The 26,622-nt window shown below is 27.4% G+C and overlaps 1 protein-coding gene across 1 annotated transcript in view; it reads right to left on the reverse strand.

Annotated features, from left to right (window-relative positions):
* The window catches only part of LOC112598318 (scavenger receptor class B member 1-like), a 77,143-nt gene extending 50,722 nt beyond the window's left edge, over window positions 1-26,421 (reverse strand). Inside the window, exon 1 of the mRNA XM_025344726.1 lies at window positions 25,707-26,421. Coding sequence (XP_025200511.1) covers window positions 25,707-25,929 — 223 coding nt within the window. The 5' untranslated portion in view covers window positions 25,930-26,421. The remainder of the gene's footprint in view (window positions 1-25,706) is intronic.
* Between the last annotated feature and the right edge of the window lie 201 nt (window positions 26,422-26,622).

A 26,622-nucleotide genomic window follows, 5' to 3' on the forward strand; every position in this document is an offset into this window, starting at 1 on the left:
ATATCTACAGTACTTATCACTAAGTAACTATAAAGTATAATAAACTAATCGATATTCAGCCTACAGTATAACCAACAAACGGCACGACCTTTGAGTTAAGTATAGTAAGTACACGAACTTCGAAGATGTTATGTTCGGCTACAGTCAAGAGTTCCTGTCGACATTTTTACCACTATTAATTTAGTATTTTCGATATGTTGAATGATTTTTTTCAGAAACCGTGGTTTTACTGAATACTAAACAGATGTTTTTATCACAATATTTTTAAATTAGGTATGACATAATTTTGTTTTTAAAAGGATATTCGCAACACAAATATTAACAATTAATCTCGTGTATGACTGTCATTACATTTAAAAAAAATATAGATAGATCATTTTAGTAAGAAATTTTTCAGATATTATTATTGGTTATAGAATATAATATTATAAATATTATTATATATTATTAATATAATATTCTATAATCAATGATATTATCTACTATAATCAATACAAATTTCATGAAAATAAATCGAATGATCCGTACTGTATGATGCACAGATTTAATGTAAAGCTTAAAATATAATTTTTTAGAATCCTTTGTTCATATTGTTAGTAATAAATTTACATGAAAATATTTAATTTCTTATTAACTATAATTAATACAAAAACTTTGCTTCTCAAAACTTTTATTGTGTGTTATAATATATTGTATTCGAAAACTTTCCTATTATGTCTAATATAGTACAGCTGATTGTAGATATTTCAATGGTCCTTTCAGGCGTGTCGATAATATATTCGTACTGCGAATTATTTACATAATATATATATTTATTAGAGATACTCGTATATATTATATTGTATTTGATGCATTTTATGAAATAATATAAAGTATAGTACTGTTCAAGTTAAACAACAGTGCTCGTGTTCACCTACTGCAGCGGCCGTGGAGTCCGTCCGATTTTCAAACATTTACGATACGGTATAAAAAACGTTATAAATAATCCCTATGACTATGTTTGGAAAATATAACTGGAGTAGTGAACGACAAAGACTTATTCGTAGGAATTGTGAGTAAATCAATAGTAACCAATTATATTAAAATTTAATATTTATTATGTATACATTTTCGTCCTTTTGTCTTAGTTTGGGACTAATTAAGATTATGATGGCCGATTGGTGATGCACTACAACCGATTGAATTGATCATTGATCACATCATGTGCAATAAAATGGGTATATAGGTAATATATATGTATAATAAGTAGATTTTAGGTTTATTGTAGCATTTTTTTTTTTCGTTTGACTATTAAAGTTTAGCAGAATAATATGGAAATTTATGCTATGTTACTACGATTTGAAAATACATTTTATTTATTTTAGTAAAGCTTTTTTTTTTTAACGCTTGTATTATTTTTTTCTGTTTTTTTCTTTAATATATTTTACTTTGAGGTGACATGGACAGAAGTGAATTCAACTTGAATATTTTAATATGCTTTTAATGAAATTTTAAACCTCTTCAGTGCTTTTTCTGGCGTTTATTTTGATGAATTTTTAGGTGTTTCAAATTTTAGTAATACACTAGTAGGTAAAGTGTATTATTAATGTATCAAAGAAATATTATTATTTCCAAAAGCTCTCGGTTTAAATCATATTTTTGTTTCGAATATTCCTTTACACTTAAGTTAAGTTTTTGTTTTATTTATTTCAATAGTTTTGCTATGTTAGAGAAGAAAGACGCACGTACCTACAAATTACAATCATATTATATATTATAGTTTGTATTATAAAATATAAGCTATGATTAACAGTCGTCATCACGCATTAAACCACATAATATGAAAAATTTATAAATTCTATAAATTATTTATAAAAATCGTTAAATGAAGGAAGAAATGATTTGAACTAAAAATTAAAATCCAAACGATGAAACTAAGCTTTTACCATAAAAAGTGTTAGTAAAATAAAATTTTTTATTTAAATACCGATCGAATTATTTCGAACGAAAACGTTATAATTGTTTTAAAATACATTATATTTTTAATTTAGAATCTGAATTACTTTTTAAAAATGGTATTGAAAAAATTAAATCAATGTTGCACATATTTTGCACAATTAAAATTATCTTCTATTGATAACTTTTCAGTTCTTCTGCGATAAACACTATTTTTCAAGGATACATTTTTTCTTCTATAACTATAATAACTTCGCAATAAATTAAATATCAACAAACAAAAATAATTGTGCAGACATGACTTGTTATTTACTTTTAAATAAGTATTTAAAATAAATATTATTCTTAAAATTTCATTAAAATTGCCTATATAAAACCCCGTAAAAAGTGGATTTTTATTAAAATGTGAATATTAGTTGTGTAATACATAATATAAATGTACGGTTTTAAAATATTTCGATTTTATTTTCATTATCATTTAATTATTCAATGCCTTCTGCGCATGTCTATAGTTATTACATTTGTTTGTACGAAAATTATATGATAGATAAACAATGTTTAGTTAGGTTATTTGACCAATTATTAATTCTGAAAGGTTATAACTAATAACACAGTATTTGATAATTTATTCTAAGCTCCAAGGCTTAATAAATGTGGTTATAATTTGAATTAGGGAAATCATATCAATTTATTAGATCTAGTTAGAAACCGAATAATTTATTAGATTCATATCTAATGGATACAAAATATTACATATTAAAATCAATCAATGTGATAGATCGATTATACGTCGTTGTTGCCTTGTAAAATTGCATTGCAACTAAGTGTATAATAAAAATTAAATAATTTATTTTGAATTTATTGAACTATGTTTACAATATTTAAACAACGTTGTAACGAATTATTGGGTATAAAAAAATCTAAGGTTTATATTGGTCGTTATAATTAAAATTTGAGTAAAAATAGCCTTTACACAATATGGTAAATTAATAATACTATAAGCTACTATAAGTATATTTATTAAAACATTTAATTAAATAAAACATAGCAAAAAATCTGAGACATCATGATTATATTTATATAATTATAATACATATATATTACGTATTATATTTCTTCTGACAAAATCCACACATTTTTTTTTTTTATATAAAAATGTATTCATAATTTTTCTAATTTATCTGTAGATTTGGTTTACTATGGTCTAGGTAATAAATAATAATTTTTTACTTGTTTCGATACAAATTTATGAGATTCCGATTCTATAGTAAAGCAATGTAACATAAAGATATAAAGCACAATTTAATTTTACTAATTAGTTATCAATGCCTTGAATTTTATGTTGTACCACCATGCTGTTATTTTGGACAATAATATTAAAATTTTGAAAATAGGTGATTTTTATCATTGTCTTATAATATTAAAAAAATGAAAATGCAGCGTATAATTCTTATGATAATCAAAACAAAAAGATGGAACCAAATATAAAAACAATTATATTTTTGCATGTTTGTTTTTTTTTTTTTTTTAATTTGAAGTTAAAAACCTAATGAAATATAAGATATGAATAATAATATAGAAATTATTAATATGGCAATTGCCCAATGCAATGTAAATTTAAATTCTGGATATACATTTTTATTTACTAATGATGGTAATTTTCATGATATTGAAAAATATCCAACAAAGCTTTAGGTTTTTTTAATGAAATACAATATTTTTTTTACAAAGAGGAGTTTGGGATAACTCATTTTAGAAATTTAGATAATTATTCTCTATCCAGAATTAAAAATTTAGTAATAAAAAAATTATCAATGAAAATTACCAAATTAAAATTCTAAAAGTTGTATATTATGAAGAATTAACCATGTATTTTAAATACAATTGATTTATTAATTTTATTAATAACATTAGATATCAAAAATGAATTAATGCAAACGTAATAATGGCTATGTTGAATATATTTATAATAAAATTTCAATAGAAAAATTCAATAAATACTAAAGATTTTACAAATTCTTATAGAAATTAAACCTTTATTTGGTATAATAGCTTTTCAAACAGAAAATTAAATAATCAATTAAAAATTTCTGTAGAATTGTATCAATGTAATGCGAAAAATATTTGATTAGAAATAAATGGAGGGAGATGTCCAGAAGAATTACTAAATATGAATTTAAAAAATAAAAAATATGCGGTACGTACAAAATATGTGTGTATGTCGTTTATGGGTTATAATTAATAATAAAATATTTTTCATAACATATCAAAAACTTCTTTTCGTATCATGTTTTAATCCAAAACATTTTAAGAATTTCTTATTCTTGTTTTTTGTAAATATAAATAATGAATATTTCTAATAATGTTAGATATAGTACAGTGGAACCTCGATAACTCGAATCGGTTGGGGGCGAAAAAAAAATTCTAGTTATCGAAAATTCGACTTACAGAGGTTACACATATGAATATATGATATGTTGTAAAGTAGGGACCAAGACATTCTTTCGAGTTATCGAAAATTCGACTTATAAAAGTTCGAGTTATCGAGGTTCCACTGTATTAATATTTATGATTTATATGCTGAATTTAATGAAGCTGTATCTTTTAATGCAATTTTTTATATTTATTTGATTTCTTGTACAGATGTATGCTTACAAATAATATTGTTAACAATACAATCAGAGAAATATCTAACTATTTATAGTTAATCGATTTTATAATTTTGATCATAGAGATAAAGATGTTCAAAACATAGCTTTTTTAAATGTTTTTTAAAAACCATCGTGAATACAATTTTGTGGTAAAATTTATATTTTATTAGAAGAAAATAATATAAAATTATTTTTTAAACACTTTTGGGTTTCTATAAATCGTATAATCGTGGAAGTCAAAACTCATGTACTACTTACTTGGCAAAAATTTAATAGGTACTGACACTATACGTACTAATTCGCAATACATAGAACATAGAATATCATTTAATGGAACTATCATAATTGAGCACTTCAAACGTCGACATTCATATTGATCGGTTGTTCGCGAAGCTTGTTATTTCTTTTGAACAAAAAAAAAAATCTATATTTGTTACTCCTGTAATGTGTAAGTAATGGTCATTAATCGAAAACAAATACTACTTAACCCTGTACCACTAGGGTGACCTTGCAGGTCAATATAATAAATTAAATAGGTACTACACAAGTATCACGCACAATGCATATTATATGCATGAATAATAACGTATTAACAAAGATTTAATTTCAAAGTGATGAACACTTAAATACTTAAAAATAAAAATGTTTTAAAATATTATAAACAGTAATACATTAACGATATGAAAAATTGATTTAGGTACATATTGAATAAAATATACTTTAAATTGAAAACTTAACATTAATATCAATTAGGATGACAATTCGGTGAAATGGGTTTTATTAGATGGTTATGCCCATAGAGGCGGTGTGTTAGTGGGGTACTTGATATAGGAAGTGATTTCTAGTGTTTTTTTCTTTTCACAACAGTTCAGTGATGACTTATTTCTAGTTCTAAAAGGCTAATTTTTAGTTACTTACAATTTATTTGTAGACTAATGGCACATTTTTCAAATCGGTAGCTTATCTTCAAATTAATAAATAATTTAACAAATATTTTTGAAAATGTTTAGTAATTTTTGGTATAATAACAATTACGTTTACAGTTTTTCATAAAAAAAAATCATACTAATATAATCAATATTAATTGATCATAGTGGTGAATTTAATACACATAAAAACTCTGAAATATGCAATGCATAATATATGCATACACTTCATAGATTATTAAACCCAAGCATGTAAAATAAAATAAAATTTAAATTTAGATTTGTAGAACTATTATTATTAGTGTTGTAAAAACTTTGAATTTTCTATTTCTTAAATTTTTTATTCCAAACAAAATGCATCAATATTTTATGCAATAGCTTCAATAAGTACTGATCCAGTGTAAACTGATCGCGCTTTTTTCAAAAATTTGAATATGATTAACCAAGTTCCAACAAATGATAAGACATTATCAACTACATCCAACAAAAACTGTTGGTTAGGTTAAATGAAGTGTTTTGCGTCACAACGTTACGAATAATTGTATAAGTCTTGTATTAAGTTGACTTAACGATAATATTTTTATGTGTGTATGTCGGATTTTTTATGATGTTCAACCGAATTACTTATATGAATACCTATGCAAAATATTACAATTTAAAAATTGCTTGTATAACCATTACTAGAAATAAAAATAATAAAACCTACGTCTATTTTGTTCAAAACATTAAAGTTTTACGTTCATATAATATAGTTAGTGTTTTATCTAAATCAAAATGTGTGAACTTGACGGAGCTGTTATTTTATGTCTAAAACATACATACCAGTTTGATGACTGAGCTACTATGTAAGAAAAGGATACAAGTTCATAAATGTCAAAATCTGCAATATTTTTATGTACCGTAAATAAAATATAAATTTTTATTATAAATTGTATTTATTAAAAATAAAATATAAACAGCTATTGCCAAAGTAACCATAAAATATAGACTATAAATTTTATTATTGTATTATAATATCTGAAAAATATGTTTCTATAAAATAATATTCAAAAAATATAAGAAGAATATTTTTTAAAGAACATTTAAAAATTTAAACCACCTAATATAATATTATGTACGACTGTGCGAGTATGCTCAAAACCTTAATTGGTAATTGGTAATTGGTATGCAGAAGTCAGAAATAGGTTAAATTCTTAATCATATTTACATATATTATGTATTTGTAGTAATGTTAAAAAGATTTCAACCGAACTTATAATATCTTCAATGAAATGACCAAAATTTATGCATAAATAATCCCATAAACAAAACACAACACAAAACCAGTTATTGAAAATCTGTAAAAATATAAATTTTATTGCAGTAAATGTACAGGTTAAATACGTCTGTTAAAAAAATTTTATGAAAGGGGTATTATTAAGAATAATAAATCATTAGCTTTTATTCTTAACACGTTTGAATAAAAAAAGCTGTACCTATAAGAATTTAATAAAAAAAAAAAAATAATTTATAAAACTGCGATACATTGTGTGATACCTTGATAATAACTTTAGTAATATATACACCTATATATTTAATTAATAATGTATTAATATAATAAATGGTACAACTTTTTTCAAGTTCAAATTATTAAGGCAACGTTCTAGTTGAAAAATAAGCAAGAGTTGAGCATCATATATTTTTTTTTTAAGTATATACAATTTTTTCCCTAAAAAACAAAATAAGAATATGTATTAACAGAATTAATTTTTATAAATGAGTAGCATCGTAACACTATCCTAACTTTTTTTTTGTTAATTTAAATTTTTAATTTTTTATCCTTAAGTAGGTCATGACAACAGTTTATTTGAAGTCGTTTTAAGGAATTCTCATGAATTTTGATGGTGAAACATTAGATGTGAGAGGTTTGATATTAAACAGAATCTTGAGTAGAATATTTTATAAAAAATTACAGCTTCTTCGTGGAGAGTTTTGACTTTTAGACCGATATGAAATGTTAGATTTGAGATATAAGACGGTGAATTGGTGATTTTATGAAGGATATTATTTTGAAAAATTTGAATTTTGTCAGTTTGATTATTTAACATCGTCTCAGAGCTAGAGACTAAAATTTTACACTGGCTTAAACAGTGATTTATATACTAGGAATTTTGCATTTAATTTAATGTGTTTGTTATTGATTATTAGAATTTTAAGTAAGCAAAATCGTGCATTTAAGACAAGCCTTTTTTGTTTTTATGTGGTGTGACTAAGTGAACTGGTAGTCAATAATTAAACCTAAGTCTAATGAGATTTAAGAATTTGAATATTACCACAGGAGAGGAAGAAATGCGAAGAGTGAATGTAGTATATAATGAATTGGATTGGTTGATTTCGAAACATCAATTTTTGTACCAAGCAGCTATGAGATTAAAGTAGTTTTGGAGATTAAGGGAAGCAGTGTGAGGATCTTTATGAGTTTCAATAAAAACCTTGTTCTCTACAAACTCGGAAACTGTTGTGTTTGGAGAAGTGGGTTGATCGGCAACGTTGTATAATATAAGTGAGAGGACACCTCCCCCCCATCAGAACACCTGCACTAATTTTAGTTATACTCGAGTATTGGTTCTTAGCATTATTATAGTCCCCGCCTATGATGAAATTGTGACTAATAGTTCTGAAAGTCAATTTAGTTTTAAAAATTGATATTATATCTCTGAGGGAAGTATATTGCTGCTATTGTAATTAGTACATTATTAAGATGTGATAAGATAGCACAAGACTGTAAATGAGGGCAACAAAAATTTAGGAGGGTTAGACATGATAAATAAATTTTGACATAAATTACAGCGCTTCCATGAATCGTATTATTAGGGTGATTTGATTTAAAGAGTTGGTAACCGAGTACGGGAATGTGGGAGTATTGTGTGAAGTGGATTTATAAAATCAGAAAAATATCAATACGCTTGTTATAAAGTACTAACTGGAGTTCATTTGAGTAATTTTTAAGACCATTTAAATTGATTTGGAGGATTAGAAGAGAAAATTGCTTGTGGTACTTTTTATTAAGAAAATTTCAAATAACTTTATTGAGAATAGCGATTAACGGATTGATTAGTAATTTAGATTCACTAAGGTAACAGTTTATATCAGGTACAGAAGGAGAACCAAATTGTTGGTGGAAAAACCAGAAGTACATAGCTTGGGCGTAAGTTTCGAAAATAATAGACGGGTGTGTTTGGGGATTTTCCGTTGGATGACTAGCTTGTACATTCAATTTTTTAAGACTAATATTATTATACAAAAATTTTCTAAATTTCGGTTTGATACGATGTTGAAGATTCTTGTAAGCTGAGCAGCCTTTGTAGTTTAATAGCAGGTCACCAATGCAAAGGGTGAATTTAAGAGTAGCGTCACGCAAATTTGGACAGTCAAAAAAAGAATGATAGAAGAAAAGACACAAAAGACACAGAGGATTGGATAACTGCAGTACGATTTAGTATGCCCTTGCTCTTGGTAATTTTTGCATTGGCTTATGGGTTTAGCCTTGTAAGGTTCTTTCACTTTTATTTTAGTGTAAACGAGCTATCAATCTTGTATACATCATTGGATTAAATAGTTGGCCCAAGGTTCAAAAAAAATAGAGGTAGTGGGTTTTTATTGTTTTTTTTTTTAAGAATACAAGTTACCTGTCTGACCTTAAATAAGCTCATTTCAAGTTCTGTGCTAGTGGTCTTTGCAGAGATTTCGAATGGTAACACGTTCCAGTTTGTCTTCTTTCAACTAATACAAAATGGTATTCTGCTTTTTGTTCCTTTTGAAAATGAACCAGTGTATGATTTTATGTCATTATTTTAAGACGATCAGTCAAGGATTATCAAAATAAGTTCAAAAAAATATATTTAGAAGTCGGTTAAGTTAATAACGCCTCTTACAAATATTGGTGATGACTTAATAACGACATTGATTGCTCCACCAAGATTTTAATTGTGAGTATCCTGCAGAGGAATATCAAGCGATAAAGACGTGTGCATTAATACATTTAGGAATAAACTTCAAAGCGAAAAAAAAATTTGCACATAGCGTAAATATAATAGCTTCAATTAAATAATAACGTAGGCAATTTAACAGTTATAATTATAATAATAGATCTTTTAGTCTAATAGATATTATACAGAATAAAAAAAAAACCGAATGGAGCGTCACAGATCGGAGTAAATACAACGGCGCTAATCGTGAACTAATAAATTTATTAATACCAAAATATCGTGTTAGGTCATTTTTTAACTAAAATACGCTTTCGTTTTATTTTCATTCTTAAAAATTAACCAAATTAAAAGAGCAAACAATTTTTTTTTCCAATTAAAATAAATTAAATTAAATAATACTTATCATATCTATTGTTCAGATTAGGATTTTCAAAAACTAAATACTTTTAAAATATTAAAAATTTAGTTTTCCTGAAATCTAAAAAAAAAAAAACAAAACAAAATTTATTTGTCCATGCCTATCTAATAATTTATAAGTATATTTAAAATAATTTTTTTACGTATATGAGACCTTTACATTTCCATTATTTACTAAGGAAAGAAATTTTTATTTTTATAGTAATTATAGAATGCGGCGCAATAAACTCTCACATTTCCAAGGCGAATTAAAAAAAAAAAAGATACAAGATGTGGAAAAAAAATGTATTATTGGAATATTTAATGTGTATATACACTTTTTGCTATTATAGACAACACTTAAGGCAAGACTTCACAGTGTGCATCATATTTTGTTTTCATTTCAGTATAGGCTTACCACATACATTAAAATAATAATATAGAATTCAAAATTAATCAGTATAATAATATGTTTATCATAAAACGTGTTTAAACATCATAAATAAATCGTTGTGCACTATATAACAATTTTACAACGATTTTTATTAAATACATATTTTTTAATATTAAAAACATTTTGTTTTACTTACATGTTTTGAATTGAAAATGTACAATAAATGTAATAGGTATATTAGGTATAACCATTATGTATGTTATTTTGTATGTGTTATTCTACTCTAAAATTATTTAATTTATTGAAATATTTGAAAATAATATTATTATTGAAATATGCGTTATCTACGTCATGAATGATTAGTACGAACACTCGCAATTAGTTTCCCGTTGAACATCGCAGTGTTGTTTAATGGTTTTGTATTAAGTTTTAATGCTTCGCCAATGTTAATATATATTTAAAACATATCTAAAAGTTTGGAAAACACCTTGTTGTATTAAAACAATAATAATTTATTGTTGTTATCGTCCTGCCGGCGTTAAAATGTGTAGCGAACAATCATCCCATTAAGTTACGATGAGTAATTTAGTAATGTCGTTTGAATTTAGACGAAAAAACAATTGAACAGATGCACGACAACAAGTGTCGATATTGTTTATACTATTATTACATTACCTATGGAAATGTATTTAAACACGCAACAAAAGTGCAATTTTTTTTATCATACCTACACAACTTGTGTCAAGGTGTTTTGTTTTCACGTTCAGTTTTTATTATCATAGCTACTAAGTTCGATCGGTTTCGTGCCCGGCATAAGGAATATTACTCATATAGCTGTTTGAAAATTTCACGGGGCAAACCTCTGCCATCAACCGACCTTTGAAAAATGGCGGGGTACCCCGCTGTTGTATATATCGTTTGTTTATCAAGTGCGATTTTAATTCACCGGGACGACGATGTTTATAGTTTGCATGTATATTACGCGCGATTCACGTCCCTGCAAAATATTGTCATTGCCGCTGCATATAATATACCTATATCGCGCACAGTGTCACTCGTGCAGCATTGACAGTATAACACAGTAACGTGTAAATCAATCCTATACAGTGGCTACCATGACCTTAGAAAATTATTGCTCTCGGTCAGGCGTAAAAATGAATCTCATAAAACCGCCGTGTAGTGGTCGTGTAGTAATACAAAACTTGTACGCCTACTTTCGGTACAAACAAACCTTGATAAACATCTCGTTTTCGGTAAACATCTGAATCACATTAAAATTTCATTATGATACAATACGTGCACCAATTTGATTTATCGCAATAATTGATAATCGATAATTATTATTTTTAGTGTCTTTATTGTATACTCGTATAACTATTAAGTAAGTATGGCATAAATCGTGCGGTTTTTCCGATGTAATGAAAATTATATCCTAGAAAAAATATATACGAAAACACACTGTTAAAAAAAAATATAATTTATAATGGCGTTTAGATATATTTTTTAATAGTGTCATTCATTCGGTTTTGATAATTAGCTTAATTATTTATGTTCACACTGAGTTGTTCTCAGGAAATGAGCGCGTGTTTAACCGTCTAAAAAACATTGTCAGACAATAGCATTAGCTTATAGTATAATATAATTATCATCAAGATCTATTATTTTTACTTTATTATCTGTTAAAGTTTAATGTAACATATTTATGTAGCAAAATGCAATGTCACGTCCAATGGCTACAGATGTTGCGAAAAGCTTGCTTAATAATAAAAAAAAAAAAATATCATGATTGCAATCGGGTTTCTTTCAATAATCTATGTTGCGGTCATTGAATCGTCCATCAGAACGCGTATAATAATTTATACGGTTTGTATAAGCTCAATTATTTAATAATTACCAATGTTCGAAGTATATACTGTGCTTTTTCTTTGTATGCACGAGCCATATCCAACAGTGCGTATAATAACATATTTTTTTGAATATATTTAAATAAAAATGCGAATGAATTAAACGATATAACATAATAATATACATCACGTCATATAATTAATATACCTATGATGGCGTTATCACTTGAATCCTATTATAAAGAGTCTACGATATCCTGAATTAGTGTTTATAAGAGGTAATATTTCAAGGACGGACATTTGAATACTCGAAGTATACAAGTAAGTATTATATGAAAAAAATACGTTTATATATATATATATATATAAATAAAATTTTAAATATTAATAATCAACCACACACCGTAATTATGAGTTCGTTAAAATCGTAATTTTTGAAAATAAAGAGTAACAATAGTCCACAAAAGATATAGCTATACCTACATATACATCGACTTTCTGCGGTACCCATTAATATCGTGGCTTGTTAACTGATAGAAATTTTTAGTTATACGTAGTTATGTACTTATGTGTTGAAATGATAATTAATAACAGTCGACAAATCGTAATAATCAATAGAATAATAGTAAAAGTTAAAATTTAGAAAATAATTGGCGACACTCGCAATAACTATCATTAGATCAATAGGTAATTTTACAATAAGATACCGACAAGTGATAATATTTATAATAAGGTGATATACGTGTTAGCGATTATATCTGCTGTTTCAATGAAATTTAAGCAAATGCGGTGGGGTATGGACAACCTCAATTAATCGCTTTTCAAGTCCCCTCCCCTTGGGCTGTTCATTTTCAGATTTCATAAGTGGATATATCTTATTATACGTATGCAATCATAATATGTAAAAAAAGATTGAACATTTTACATTTGTCCGGTGTTTTGAAGAGGTTTTGAGGAGCTTACGCACAATCAAGGGGGAAACGGGGAAATCGGAGCTAATCCCGTTAACACACAGTCTAAGCGTAATAATAATAATAATAAGCACGGTAACACGGTCGTTTGAAATTCTTTGGTGGAATAATAATAAAAAAATGCTCGAAACATGTTCGGATTACATAAAATGAAAACGTGCAAAAATTTACGACGCAAAAACGTTAAGGATTTTTTTCGCGTTCACCTCAGTATACGACATGTCTTATCGTTTTAGGTAAGTATGTAAAACAAACATTATTCGTGTATTATTAAATGCAACATAATACGCCAAAAATCTTATGCATTGATAATTAATTAATAAATCTTTCAATGTGAAAAATAAATTAATAATTTTGTATTTAAACAGTGAGGAAACCCAGTTTTGCATTGTGCATATATTTTGGATTTATTATATAATTAAGCAATACAAAAATTATAAACAATTTAACATATATTATTTTTTAATAATTAGATACATAACAATATATAATGTAATTTTTTGTTTTGATAGTCCGTACCAAAAATTCACACCTCAGCGAATTATTAATAATTTTTAATAAAATATGCGGAACGGTGGGTGCTACGACTCCCAAGCATCCCCTCCCTAAATCCGCCACTGATACATATTATTCTTAGAAAGCACTTGTTGTTATAGGAATATTTCCGTGAGCTTTAATATCATCTTTTTATAAGTTAATAATGGTAATGTCACTTATTTCTTTAATTTTCATCGACTGCGACATTCCTCATCAGATCTAAATAATACGCATATTCTAAAAAGCACCTCCATATTTCTGACTATAAGAGATATACATATGGATATTATTCAATGCAACTGAAATGAACGATTTTCAAGCAACTAGAGGAAATTTAAAATTAATAACAGTGTAACCCATAGTTGACATAAAATGTTATATCGCTTTGAATCTGATATTTTATTTAATATTATACTTATATAATATAATTAATTATGTCACTTTTGTTATTGAATACAATAGACCTAGTCGATATAGAAAGAATTTCAATACAGATATAGTCAATGTAGAATTTATGTGTTGAGTTATATTGCTAATTTTATTTTCATTTTATATATTATTTTCAATATCATCAAATATCAACGGTTTATGATTTTTTTTTTAAATAAGAAAATAATTGTTGTTTTTGCTATATATCTATTTTATCGACGTTTAACGTTTAAAAATCAAAATCTACAAAAATAATTAAAATCAATACTATGATTTATTTGTACTATTTCTGATTGTTGGCAGTTAAATGAATAAAAGTCAATAAAAAAAAAAAAAAAAAAAAAAAAACGGTATTCAATAAATTATAAAACAAAGTATTCAAATATAATAGGTATGTTTATACATAAATGTGTTATTGAAATAAAATAAATATTCAAATTTTAATTATATAGATCTCGGTAAATTTCCGTATACAAATAATTGATGTAGAAATTGTGTAGAAAAAGATAAAAATACGATTACCGATTTGATTTTTAGTCATTAATATGATTATTTTATTGAATACGCATAAAAAGTAAAAACCAACGATAATGGCTTTTGACGTTCAACAACACCGACTGTCCGATTGTTATATTATAGGTTATTTATATAGTTTTTAAAATTATATCCATGAATATATTAAAAAAAAAAAACCATTTCAAAATTTTTCTGTAATGCACTGACAGGGAAGGTACTCCCTTGGATCCGCCACTAAATATATATATTAATGTTGACTTCGCTAACTTCGCTCGAAGAAAAATACGATGAGTTACAAAATATGGAGCTCACCGATAGATGTATTTCTGTCTAAATGTAATCGAAGAGAATTAAAAACGGTTAGGTTAGAGTGGTTAGACGTAAATACCCCCGATCGCAAAAATATTTAAAGACGACTAAATGATTGGTTAAAGGGTCGAATTCCGAAATAGAAAATATACTTCAACATACTTGTTCCCGAAGAGTTTCAACGAATTCATTTGATACAACTTTTATTGAAAATAGTGCAGGCGGTTGGACGCCTATAGTACTCGTACATGAAATAGACTTTGATTCAAAATAAAAACAAACATACCTTGCATACATAATTACAACATAATTTAAAATGGATCGTGTAACGCTCTACACAGATCTCGCTGAATCGATTGACGCAAACTTTATGAAAATCGACCGAGTAGTTTTTGAGATTATCTCACCCATACATCGATTATGTTACGCCTTTATTTAATATAATAGGTAGTAAGTACTCACAGAATACATAGATAATATATAAATATTATTATGAAAACGATCCATAACGACTGTGCCCATATATTATATAGCTATTGCGCGTTATCACATTGCGAGACGATATTGCATTTTGTATTCAACATGTGTATAATTATTGTCGTGCGATTTACAAGTGCACAGCTCGACGCTCGACTGCTAAATCGATTCTGAACAACGTGGTCCGCGAGGTCGCGTTTTACATAATATGGTAATATTATATCTATAGATATGTGTCTGCTGCGCCAACTATTTATACAATAATATTATTTGTGATGCACGTTATGATAATATGATTTGTCATCGCGCCGAAAATACCATATCGAGAAGAACCTTTATGAGTGAATTATTATAGATATTTATTTTTACTACTATTGTACACAGAACAGAGCATAAACGAAACACAACCCATATTTTTGTTAATTTATTATACAGTAAGAAATGCGAATCGCCTACAAGAGATCTGTATATGCGTTCTGTATTAAATTTTAAATTATAATTTTTGGAATTTAACGCAGAGCCGTCTGTCAAGTAGAGACATACCTAATCCAGAAAATTCCTGTGTCTGTGCGAAGTATATTTATGAATTTTTTTACCACGAAGGTGGGCATCCGTGGAGACCTACGCGTTTCAGCTTTTTCGTGAGTTAGTATTCACATGAGATCTTTTTTTCGAGTATTTCAATTTTTTTTTTATTTTTTATTGTCCGTTTAACTATTTATACGAATATTTTTTTTTGCCTGATATAAGTTCGAATGCCGATGAAAATAATAAAGTTTATACTAGCAAAGTAATTTATTATAGAGTTGACTTGTTTACTACCGTCTCGAAGACTGCAGTACATACAGTTTTTAATATTATTATATTGTAATTACCATTATTTTCTGTACTGCGGTCATACGGAAGTGCAAATGTTGATCGCCGGATTATATTTTCTAATTTAAATTTTTAACTCGATCGCATGTTCGTCATGGCACATGGGTAATCCCATCTTGTATGTAGTATTATTTTAAGGCGCGTATTATAATAAGTAGGTGGTAAGTATCTACATACTATATATTACCCAACTGCACGTCATCGTCGTTGGCTGTAAAACAGAATTACATCTGCTAACTTAATACGTACATAGTTTAAGAACATATTATAATAACGCGTATTATCTTCATAAATTCCTCAACTCATATGTGTATGCGTAAAAATATTACTAAAATTGATGGTTTTGTTCTCCTAGCATATTATCTAAAATCTAAATCAGGATAATCTATAATACTCGTAGCTATACATGATACAAAATGATTCAACTAGTAATATCTGTTCTATTTTTTCATTATAACTTTTTTTTTTTTTTTATTATTTTTAAATAAACTTTATGATCATATTTTCAAATTCTTGAGATTTTTCGTACTACTTAAGAGATATCCTGTGGCGATGCAAACTTTTGTTTTTCAAATTATAACTCCCCTTTTCTACTGTATAATTTTTTGTTTTTATGTTGATAAACCTAACTAAAAATATGAACAAATCATTTTTTAGTTAATAATATTTTTTTTGATACTAAAAACAAAAGTTCTTAAAAACGGTTATATAAAAATATAAGATGGATGAAAAATCGAATCTAGTATTTATTGTATTTGTACTTGGATCAGTTTTATAAATATTGATAGATTAATATAAATAATTACTATAGTCGTTATGTCTTACAAGTCCATTATCATGGATCTACTATAATTCTTAGTATACACAATTAGATAATTCAAAAACTACTCGTTAAAGTTTTGATTTGGATATTCTCTGAAAAGTTATTCGTTTTTAAATACTATATAAAAGTGAGGTTGTCATTTTAAAATAGAAGTTTATATCTTCTCTGGGCTCTATTTAAATAGCATAAAAAAATCCTGAAAATTTGAAAATATGATAGTGCTATTATTCAACTGCATTTACAATTTCGAAATAATAATATAAGTTTTATTTTAGATTTACGGTTTTAGAACAAATAATAAAACTCGAATATCTCACTTAAACGTATACAATTAATATAAACTGGACAAAATAAAAATAAAAATTGTATTTTATTGACTATTATTTTTATGATTATAATTAATATTATTTTATTTCCATATATTTTTAACAGAATACTATTATATCAGTAAAGTGGCGTATTAAGGTTTTTGTCATGGTGAAGAGAGATATAACTTTATAAATGAAGATACCAATGAGAATATTGTACAATATATTATAATATTTTAATTCTTGCAAATTTAATCAATTATTGATTAAAAAAAAATAATAATAATTTTTTAAATTATAGGATATAACTATAATTATTTGTGTGTATACAGCCTATGGGGGGATTTATCTCCTTGATCCTCCCCGTATTTACGCCACTGTATCAGTATGGGAGAGCATATATAAACTTGATTCTTTCAATTTTCAAATCTGATTTGTATTTACAAGATTAAATTTTTGAACTCATTTATTTTCAAGCTCCTTCTCACATATCACTATCACTTATAAAATAATAGATACTTAGATAAGTAGTACATTTGTTTAGAATGTATTATTTTGTCACAACAAATAATTGTGTTATTGGTATTAGTATATTACATTGCTGAAAAGTGCTTCAATTGTCATTGCGCTTTCAGAAAAATTAGCACGTTTTTATAACCTATACAAAGCTAGGCAAGTCGATAATTTTATTTTAACTTAATTAAGTGAAGTTACTTTGATATAAAATAAAGTTGGAATACAAGATAATTATCGAAATTTCCTAAATTTTAAAATCAGTTAGTTAGAAATTAGTTGGCGAAAATAATTAATTGAATTAGCATAGAAATTAAAAGTTATTTTTTTATTATTTAAACATAAATTTAAAAACCAGTTTTTTTCACATGTAAAGTTAATTATTCAATTAGATACGAATTATTTATGTTTATATCCGTACATTACAAGAAATATAGGAAATTAATCAGAAATTTAACTTAATTACTATCCATTCGGCACTTGTTAGTTTTGCGTTTTACAGAATACTGGGAATTTTGTTGTAAAATAAAAAAACCTAGAAAGAAGTTACTTTTTTTAGGTTTTTAATATTATGTTAGATAAGATTATTTTTCGCATTAAATTAAATTAATGAAGTTAAATAGTTAATACTTAGCAGCTTTAAATCTATATCAACGTACAATTTGATACGCTATATCATGACGATGGTATCAACACATTTTAATAATATAGTCATCTACCTCCGTTCTGTGTTAACATCACTGTCCATTTAAACGTATATTACACTAATCGTTTATATTGCATGCATTAACCACAAAAAAAAACATAGATAATGTCATAAGTAGCAGATAATACACATTAATAATAAAACAATGTTTATTATTTTTTTTATATACCTACTTAATAAATTGCGTAATAAAATAATAAAACACACATATCAAGTAGCTATCAATATTAATTTCCCATATATTACTATAAATTACCTATATGTACATTTACGCTAATGATTTTAATATCACGCATAACATTTCATTCTTTTAATGGGCGATACGGAATTTGTTCTCAGGTCAAATAAAGTATACAAATTGGTTCCCGATAAAAATTACTTATCATTGCATACAACAACAGTTCATATTGCTTTCTATTTTATGTACAAACAAATCGGTTAACTTGAGAAATTGCATTAAGTTTTACGATGACTGGGAAAGTTCTCGTATCATAAAAATTGTATAACTACTATCATTATAAAATATAAATAGAACGTTGAATCTATAATAGACTGTGGTTATGTTTAAGTCTCGTCAGTCTTATCGTCTTATAGCAAGTTAACCTATAACTAATAGCTAGTTACGCGTGTTTATACTTATTACAATTTAAGTGTGAAAATGGAAACAAAGAAATAAAGAAACTACGAGATTAAAATCTTTAAAAATATAAATTAAAAAAAAAAAAAACTTTCACTAATAAATTAATGACAATATTATTAAGCACCTATTTTATTATTATTAATATTGACGAATACGTATGATATAGATTATTTCTTGTACTTGTTTAATGTATATACATATAAGACTCATAGGCTTGAGTACGTGAAGGGATTTATGAGCACTGGCTCCTACGATTGATTATGCCTATAAAAAATATCATGTTGTTAGAAAAAAATATTACTTAATCAGTATAGATTTTTATTATTTTTTATTCATTTTTTATTAATTTTGTTTTCATTTATTAACAATTCATTATAACTACATAGCACTTATCACGGACATATAAAATAGATATTTATCTATAGGCATCTAAAAAAATTGATTATTCAATAAAATTTGGACACACCTTTATAATACGACTGACACAGATATTCTACACAATTCAAGTCTGTGTAAAATGGGGAGATGTTATTGGTTGAATGCATGGTAATAATTTGAAAGAAATGAATTTTCATCGGAACAAATCCATAATATGCTACCTATAAACCACTCGGTAAATGCCAATCGGTAAGTATTGTCAATTGGGAACTAACTTGAATAGTCATTCCGTTGCATAAACCATAACAAACTATCGGATAACTTGAGCACACCTATTGACATAGTACACATAATTATATTATGTTTCAAGTAATATTTACGTTAAGCCGTATTTTACACAATTCGATCATGAACGATTCATTAAGTATCTATTTGGCTACTTGTTGTTAATATCTTTATTTATAGCAGCGGTTCCTAACCTTTTTTTCGTGAAAAACCTAACCCCTGAGTTTAATATTTTGCCAGATTGTATCCCTCATTATAATTTTTAAACTTTTTCACATAACTACTTTTAAAATATTTAAATAAAAAATAACAAAAATTCTGCACTACATTCTATACTCCATATCTTTAAATAATTTGATGGTTAAGTTTTAATTTGTGACACAAATTTTCATTTTTATAACATAATATATTAAATATTTTCGAAACAAATCGTTTTAAATAAATAAATTCAATATTTTACACTATTATTCGATTTTTTTCACGTACTTCAGGTTGGAAACTGCTTGTAATGTTAATTCTATAATCGTATACAATTATTGCACTTCGTGAAAAATCATATACCGATATAAGCAGTACATTAACTAGTACGTTATGATAATTATTGTAACGTGTAATATTAAATTTTAAATTAACGTAACAGTACTAAGTACGTTTTTGATCACTAAAGATATAGTAGTTATTTTGAGAATCGATATTTATTTATTATGTTCACATGAAATTTAATTTGTCTTAATAAATTAATTATCCCAAACTAAAATATTATCCCATGTAAAATAATAACATAGCTCATTGTTGGTAAAAACTTTAAGCAAGGATATTGATGTTTTATACAAATTTGTAGAAATAACTATAACTGATAACATGTATTTAACTTTAAAGACCAACATTATTTTTGAATGAATACTTAAAATTAATCGTAGTGATCTTGAAATGCAAATGGTATTTATAAATACAACACCCATAATATTATAATATTAGGTACTAATATGACGTATAATATCCATTTAAAACAAATTAGCTTATCCCAATGTTTTTTTCTGTATCGAAATCGTTCTGTATCGATGGTGTTTCATTTCGATAAAATATATTTAAATTGAGTTGTTTTCGTCGAAAATACATTTTGTCGTTTACGAATAATAGACAAATTAAAAATCAATTATAAAATCTATCGTCCCCTTACACGTATATAAATATAAAATAACACGCAGCCTATACAGCCACTATTTCGTGTAATTACGTTTTTACAAAACCTTTCGGTTTCTTGTAAACAATAGAGAACCAAAATGCGTTATATTTAAAAAGTAAAATCAACCGAGAGTGAATTTAACAGTTTACGCTATATTATAATATTAGATATTTAATATTCAAATCATGTTGGATAGTGCCGTAGTGGATACGTATATTATATACATGTATAATAGTTATAATGCGTCTTAAGTCATTTCTATAAATGCACATATACAAACATCAGTCAATTGGAAACGTCTTTATAATATTATAATAATTATCGTCAATAAAATTAGGTCACACTGATTATCCGACTTGAATGTATCTGTGTAATCATTTTTATTTACGTATGTACGAATTAATTATATCTATCGAAGAAATATTGTTACAAACCAATTATTATAATATTCTACCTATAAGAGTTGAATATTTTAAGAGCTAATGTCCTGTGACGTATAATTTATTAACTAGCTACCGTATATGTAATGAGTAATAAAATAAGTATTGAACAGCAAGGACTGCCCATAGAACTCGGATAAACTGAGTATTCATTTTAGCAGTAAACATTAATTATCTCAACGTTTTTAAAAGAAAGTAAAATATTTTTTTGCCATAATTTAAATTGTAATAAATAACATTTTTATGGCAGTTATTATTTGGGTATAATATTCAAAACGCGGAATTTATAATTGAGTATATACTACTATAGACCGTCAAAATAAGTATTCAAAATTTTGATGAATGGAATAGAGTGGTACACGGCACACAACCCACGCAACATTAGTCTGCCACTCCACTCGTAGAAAATTAAAAAAAAACTCTGTATGTATTATATAGTATTATATACGTTATCGTTTGATCCAGTATATTATAAATTATAATTTTTTTTCTTTTAGACGAATAAAATTAAACATTTTTTTCAAAAAAAAAATTAAATTAAAAATTCTACATCACTATTTTAGATACCCCTATGATTCCAAAATATAATATGTTGCACATTGTTATTACAGTTTGAGTGATACTAATCACTGTGTCCCCCATACACAATAAACAAATACTACGGTTGCCTGCCTTGAATCATGTGTCTACGGGACAAGCTATCCTTGCCGATGTTCCGGTCTTGGCTATACATCGTTTGATAACTACTTCCCGACAGAAATTGTTTATATATAATATCTAGCGTAATTATACCATATATATCGATATTTAAAAATTTTCTGTGAATTTTAATTTACTCGTTCACATATGATATACGCACACGACATCGACACAATATTATTATCATTTATTTTATGGTATTGTGATTTCCGGCTTAGTGCGGTTATATCGTTAAATGCGCGCAGGAGGTCTACGTCGCGGCTCTATGTAATAATACAGATGCGTATTACAGTTCGGAATGCCGGTGACCTAAACATACCAACTACCTATCTAAAGATCGAAGTACGATAGCTGACGACAATATTATTTTATGTACCACATCATCGCGTAATATAGTAATATAATAATAACATTGGTAACAACTGATGTATAATAATAGCTACTTATATATTACGTGGCTACGGCTTAAATCGATTCGATAAGATTTTTCACGAGAGAAATAATATTTTATCAGTTTATTAAAATACAATAAAGTGTATGTAAACTCGTGTGTGTGTGAAGTATTATCGCTCGTTATTTTTTTCAATCCGATAACAATAACAACATGAAACATGCGACGTGAGGCAAACGCAAAATCGTCTTGGGCATTTTGATTATTTTTCTCAACTTAATATCAAAAGAGCATTGACCTACTTATAGTTTTCACTTTTACCAATTCATATATTATATAAGATAGCGTATGGATTTTTTAATTTAAACATTTCAAACAACAACATATTTATAAAGAATACGTTTAACGTTATTTTAAATAATATCGCTTGTATAGTTGGGTATATTATAATGTATGATTAGAGTTGTTTAGAATATTTAGATAACTGATTACCAAAAGTTTAAAATCAGAAACTTGGCCAGCAAACTTTTGTGGTGTAGTTGTCTACACATCTAACCCATAGTGGCTAGTTAGTATTTCGTGTTACTATATTATATAGTTAACGTTTACCATGCCACAATAATACAATCTGCAAACTTGTATAGTTTTTTATTTTATTTATAATATATTTTAAATAATGTTTAGAGTTTATTGTTTAGAAGTTTATTTTTTACAGCAATTCATAGTTTTAACATTGCTCGTGTACTATTTTAATACTATATTGCTAAATGGTGTGTATCGAATTAAATTTAAAACCTTCAACCATTGTTATAAGTACGCTCTTTACATTTAATTTCTTAACAAATTTTTTATTAACTATTGCGTATTTGCGAACAATACCTATTATTTATTTACATTTTATTCCAAATTAATATAAAATCCACTGAATGATTCATAAATGTATACTATTATTCAATTGTTAATATTATGCATTTTAATAAACACGTGATCAATAACTCGTATGGGTCGAATTTTAAAAAATATACTTCATCATGCCATTGAACTTAGTTGTTTTTATTTCATAATGCATATTTTGAACTTTGAATTTCATGAATGTACTTATTTTTCCATTAAAAAGATATGTTGTTAATCGTTATTACAGGATTTAAATATTACTTTACACGACTATCAATATTTAGGTAGTCCTTCAAATTATATTATATGAGGTTTTTAGATGAGATCATCTGTAGCTAATGATAACGATTAATGAAATTTAAATGTTATAAATTATTAATATACGCCTATTTATAAGAAAAGTATTATTTTTATTTTTTTTTTAGTTGTAGGCCATGAAGCTGTCCATATTATTATTATGCGCCCTACTGCCCCTTCCCCTCATTGATAAATTGACATTAATAAGTTGTCTTACTAAAATAATGTTTACATAACCACTATTGCAGATAAATTTTTAACACTAGATATATAGATTATTGATTTCATTGTCCAGCCCTAAAATTAGGTGTTGAGGCTATTCTCGGGTAAACTTTCGGGCGATTTATTATATTTTTTGTAACATTTGTTTCTAATTTTAATCTTATCTTTTCATTGCTGATTTATCGTGCGTATATACGAAAAGTTACTATGTATAATGCGTTGTTTGTACAATATTATAATATAGTTAAAGTTACAGTATTATGCGGAACGTCGTTTACCGTCATAAAAATTAATTAGAACATCGAAATTATAGATTACTTACTAGTTCACATTTTTAAGTTGATGAAAACAGTTCAATCGTTATAATATCACAACACGCGTATCTACGTACAGTAAAAACATACCGCCAACAAGGACTAAAAAAAAATGTTATACGTGTTTGGTGTTTATGTTAATTCATATTGTATCTACATATGTAGATTCTACATATTATACCTACCATATTTATAAACATAATAAAACAGTTGAGCGTAATACCATATTAGACGTTTTTTTGTAAAAAAAAACCTGCTCTTCCGGTAAACCAGCTGTGCGTTTCGCTAACCGTTTTATCGTAAATAATTTGTACAATGGCACACATTTATTTAATAACGATAATAATATATATGTGTATAATATAGTTATTATGCTTCTTGTCTTTTTTAATTACAGTTTTATCAGAAAGCGGACCCGTGCGATAGTATTTTTGTATAATCGTGTTTGAAATGTTGTATGATATAATATATTATTATACTTAGTATCTATTATAAATATTATAATCACATATGAATCTAGATTTTAATATACATATGTGTAAAATTAATTTTATCAAAACATGAATTACGGCCCATATATTGCCTAGATGGCAATTTAGTCACGGAGTGTCGTTACCACAGTGACATAGATCATAATTGTCCTGGATTAAGACTATGTTGTAAACCTTTGTAAGAATTTTAGTTTCTAAGCACCAAAAAAAATAAGCAAAACATAAAGTGAACTAGACACCAGGGTGTAAATATACATAGCAGAGCGTATCACAAAGATGTATGCAGTCACGGTGTGTTCTGGTTGAAACCAACCAAATTTAAAATTTATGTTTCTAACAATAATACTACGGTGTTGGTTTTGTTTGAGATCTCTGAAAACGAAATAGAACGACGGTAGGAATATGAAAACATTTCAAAGACTGCATGGATATATAGTAATATGATACACGTATTTAAGATACCATTACACACGCAGAAAGTGATCGTCGATCGGAAGTTTCTACACGTTTGACGGTTATACTTTTATAAGGATTAAATATCAGACCAATTTATTGTCAAAAGCCCGCATTTAAGTTTAAGCTAAAGAAACTTAATAAGCCTCTCCCCCTTCGACCAAATCAGCTCTGTCTACTGACTTCTGGGGTAAAATAAACGTATTTCCGCACCGACGTTCTATATACCTGGCTTGCGATTCGACGATCTATATAATATGTTTCATCATGCAATGATAACAGTTGCTATGACGTTTGAACGATAATATGTTATGCACACACCCTCGCGATACGCCCGTCGGTAGGTTTATTATATAACAACATGTGCACGTGATCACTGCAACACCAACTTAATATTACTTATATGGTATAGTGAGTCGATTATAGTTTGTACTTACATGGATGTCTTGTCCGGGGATCGGCGAGGCGGCCGTCGAACAAGTGTCGGCCGAGAACCGCAGCCGGGTCCAAGCTCTTTCGTCTGTTAGCTCCATAACTGTGACGCCGGGCCGCTGACGAACGTCTCCTATGGTCGGCGGGAACAGCGCTGTAGCTAGCACGCCGTCCGTCGCCTTTGGAAGGCGTGTACGACATACCGAGCATGCTGAACAGGTTTCTCATGATTGAGACTCGTGCGTTCAAGTCTCTGTCGATCGCTCTGTCTACAGCGTTTGTGTAATTTTTCAATCCGTCGGTGCACCTCCGTAGTAGACCAGCTGCACGCCGATCGAGACGACTGGATTCGCAGGGCTCTATACGACGACGATACGTTACGGTGGCGACGGTGGCGATCGATACCGATCAAAGTTACAAGACTCGGGAAGATTGATGATCATCGGCGTACAATGAATCTGTACGATATAGTATAGGTATGTATATACGGGTGGGTTGCTATCGATGAGGATGTGGTCTGACGTTCGTACGCGCACTGTAGCAATATACTATAGGTACGGTCCGCCTAAATTACTTCGATCGAGAATAGAATAGTATTAATAATATTACGCGATCCGTTTAAATAACATAATATTATGTTTTATCAATAACCGGCGGTCGGACGGCGTGTAGAACACATATCATATCATTTACGCAAGTATGATTAATAACGATTTTAACGGAGGTATAGGTCAGTGGGTATTGACGACTCACCGGACACCGCGCAAACTCCCACTATACTATCGTCTGGAATCCCTACTCGAAAATATACGATAAAAAAATTTAAAAACCACGCACAGGAGAGACGAAACAAGCGCGAACGGTCGTGTGTGTATGTGTGTGTGCGCGCGCGTGTACGTTTTTTTCTGTTCAATTTCATGA

Source organism: Melanaphis sacchari, unplaced genomic scaffold, assembly GCF_002803265.2.
Source record: "Melanaphis sacchari strain LSU unplaced genomic scaffold, SCAv2.0 Contig47_pilon_pilon, whole genome shotgun sequence".
NCBI lineage: Eukaryota > Metazoa > Arthropoda > Insecta > Hemiptera > Aphididae > Melanaphis > Melanaphis sacchari.